Source organism: Tupaia chinensis, unplaced genomic scaffold, assembly GCF_000334495.1.
Source record: "Tupaia chinensis unplaced genomic scaffold, TupChi_1.0 Scaffold146140_1, whole genome shotgun sequence".
Lineage (NCBI taxonomy): Eukaryota > Metazoa > Chordata > Mammalia > Scandentia > Tupaiidae > Tupaia > Tupaia belangeri.
In genome coordinates this window covers 4,588,956-4,592,592 of record NW_006205995.1, presented here as the reverse complement: position 1 = coordinate 4,592,592, position 3,637 = coordinate 4,588,956, and the positions used below count along the sequence as shown (strand labels likewise).

Here is a 3,637-nt window from a genome sequence, read left to right as displayed (position 1 = left end):
CACAATTCCTTCTCCATCCTCCTCCCCGAATTTTGGGCACACACGAACAAGCGTCCAGCGCCCAGTGTGATTTTTCAAGTTGCCAGGTCTGGGACTCAAACTGCAGTTAGTCATGTGGTAGTCCAGCACCTTAACCACCATGCCACCTGCTGGCCCCACCCCTAAAACAAAATTTTTTTTAAAGACACCACAAAACTTAGAGAAGCCCCTGAGAATCATGTCAGTTTTGATCAGTAGTTTAGTAATATAACCTATTCAGGCCATTTCTTAATCTTGGACAAAGATTAAATCTTCAAAGAAATAACTGTAGAGTGACTCAGTATCATGTCCTTTTTATTTTATTTATTTATTTATTTTTAAGAGGTTTCTTTTTTTTTTTTTTTTTTTGCTACAGGGCATGTGCACTTGCTGGAAAGACAAAGAGAAAGTGAGAAATCACATCCCCCTCCCCCAGGAGAGATGGCCACTCTGCAATCCCTTCTCCTCCATTCTGCTCTTGGAATTTTGGGCACACATGCATATGTGCCCAACGTGAGTTTCAAGACACTGGCTCTGGGACTCGAACCATGGTCAACGATGTGGGAGTCTAGCAACTTAACCATTATGCCATCTGCTGTCCCAACAACCTTCTTATTTTAAACAGTGTTATTATCAACATCTGAGCTACAGGTATCAATATATTAAATATTTTGCAGCAAATAAAATCACGTTGTTAGAAGAAAAATGCCCCACAAATTCATCTTAATAGTAATTTTTTCAAAACAAATTAAACCCAGCATTATCACCTGAGAAATAACTCTCACACACTACTTTTCAAGTTACATGTTAACAAGCTTAATCTCTTACAATGTCTTCACTGAATAAATCATAAGGCCACAAAATGATACTACCTAGCAGACACAGCTGTCTGTATTACTCCGGATACGGTTAGATATGTATTAGCTCTGAATCAATTAAAAATACATCTTACAAGAGCTAAAGAGAAGCATGCCTTCTCAGGACTGATTCCAAAAGAATGCCAAGATATAAGAGCCAAGAGTCTGTCATACCATGCAGTGGTCTTATTAAAAGATACAATTTATGTAGTAAAAATAGTAATTGACCTAGAGTTCCTTGCTAAAATATGTACTGTTGCTTTATTAGCAAGTAACAATTTAGGTGAAGTTGTAAAAATAGAAACAAACATAAAATAATTTATTATGTATCACTCCCCAGTCTTTGTTTTTCTCTGCTATATGTTTTAAGTAACATATATTCAACATCTGCTACTGAATCATTATTTTCCATGTCAGAATGTAAAAAATTCTTATCCAACTTTGGGTAAACGTGATGACTATGGTTCAGAAACTCGTTGGGGATTTTTTTCATTCGCACGTCACATGAACCTTCTAAACCTTCCCTCTAAAACTAGAAACGATGAAAAGATGGATCTGAATGGAGAAACAAGTGACTCATACCATCAAAGTTCAGGGGAAAACCAAGAATACTGCACATGTGCTCACAGATCTCAATGTCATGTTCATATTTAGAGGCAGGCAAATCAGGAAGAATTTTCTTATACTTGGGAGCAACAGCAAGCACTGGACTTCAAGTCAGAACACTTCAATCAAAGTAAAGCTGTTTATTACGTGTGTGGCCTTGGGGGCACCTCTGGCCCTCTCTGAGCTGTGGTCGTCTTACACACAAAAGCGAGGGTGATTCTATGCATCGCAGTAGGCTGCACTGAGTACTGAATAACTACGCAGTTGAGAAAGCAGTTTCTCAGCAGACACGCCATATTTTTATGACGTTTGAATGCTGAGCTTATAGACTACTATAGCCCTTAGCGTGTCGGTAGATCTTTAGATGTGTTTTTCATTCTCAATTTTCCCCATTCTATACACGTTTTATGTAAGAACACTTAGTTAATTTACTAGGAACACTTTGTTGATTTACTAGGATAAGAAAAAGCTTAATCCTTACCCTTACGAAAATTCTCCTCTTTTTTTCTTGATGCCAACTCTTATTTAAGCACATCCTCACTCTTGATATGGCATTTCACTGGCAGGAACTGCCTAGTCACATGCTTAGACTCAGGGCCACAGTCTGGACATCCCGGACACCTTCCCAGGGAGAATTCAGAAACCCCCACAAAGCTCAGCAAAATTCCAGTAGCTGCACAAACCCAGTGCCTGTACAAACTGATGACAGCTTTAGGCACCTGAATGTCTTTATGCAAATGATCTTAAAAAAACCATTACCTCTTTCGCACTGGGGTCCAGTAAAGCCGTAAGTGCATGCACATCGATTTGGGGCCACACACCTTCCTCCGTTGAGACAGCCACTTTCACAGACAGCTATAAAAAAAAGAGAGAGAGAGCTGAAACATTTTCCCTGACAGAAGATACTAAGGAAGTAATACTTATGGTCCTCTAAAAGGACAATGAAAAAACCTAAATCGTCACGCTGGCAAGTGTTTTGAACACTCTACACAGTTTCAGATCCTCTGATGTTGCCCAGTCAGCTCTCAGGAAAATCCACCTTCACTGGTGACTGTACCCCCAGTCATGCTGACAGTCTCATTCTGTAAAGCACCTGAGCAATGCTTTAATTCTGCATCTAAAATGGGGTTTCTAAGAGACTGCACTGGACGGAGAACACATTTTAGCAAACTGACTCTTCTGCTTATGATTTATGGTTAATCTCCAGGGCTCCCATGAAGGGAAACACTGGACCCTCTAATGTCACCCTCACAAAATGCAGCATGCTAAATCACATGGTTAACTGTGAACACCAAAATATTAATACTGACATTCAGGACCAGCAGTTGGCATGATACCTATGTCGCTGGACTCCCATGTAGTTGACCATGGTTAAGAGTCCCAGACCTGGTAGCTTAAACTCACGCTGGACATGTGTTCGTGAGTGCCCAAGATCCCAAGAGGAGACTGGAGGAGAAAAGATTGCGGCATGGCCAACCCCCTGGGGAGTGATTTCTTGCTTTCTATCTCTCTGTCTCTCTCTCTTTCTGGTGAATGCATGAGCCCTATAGCAAAAACCTCTCAAAAAAATAAAAAAATAAAAAACGCTGACATTCAGTAACTTAAGCACCATAATGAAGACCCCGCTGACTGTTCTAACAGAATCTATGGAAAATATTAGTGAGACACATACAGATTTGCTTAAGAGAAGTTCATTTTACTTGTTTAAAAAGGCATTAAAGGGCCCACAGGTGACATAGTGGTTAAGGTAGCTAGACTCCCACATGACAAACCACAGTTCAAGTCTTGGACCTAGCACCTTGAAAATCATGCCAGGTGTGTGTGTGTGTGTGTGTGTGTGTGTGTGTGTGTGTGTGCTCAAAATCTCGAGAGAAGAATGGAGAAGGGACTGCAGTGTGGCCATCAGCCCTAGGAGATGACTTCTCACTTTCTCTCTCTTTGTCTTTCCAGTGAGTGCATGCACCTTATAGCAAAAATCTATGAAAAAGAAAAAGAAAACACATCGAAGTAAAAATTGAGGAGCCAACAAATGGCTCAATGGTTATGTCACTGGACTCCCACACAGCCAACCATGGTTCAAGTCCCAGACCCAGTGGCTTAAAACTCATGCCAGGTGTGTGTGTGTGTGTGTGTGTGTGCGTGTGTGTGTGTGTGTG

The 3,637-nt window shown here is 40.8% G+C and overlaps 1 protein-coding gene across 1 annotated transcript in view; it reads right to left on the bottom strand.

The window, feature by feature from the left end:
* Positions 1 to 3,637, bottom strand: part of LOC102495054 (fibrillin-1) — a gene marked incomplete at its 3' end in the record, with an annotated part of 283,471 nt that overhangs the window by 223,802 nt on the left and 56,032 nt on the right. Inside the window, exon 5 of the mRNA XM_014584254.2 lies at positions 2,241 to 2,336. Within this exon, the coding sequence (XP_014439740.1) occupies positions 2,241 to 2,336 (96 nt within the window). The remainder of the gene's footprint in view (positions 1 to 2,240; positions 2,337 to 3,637) is intronic.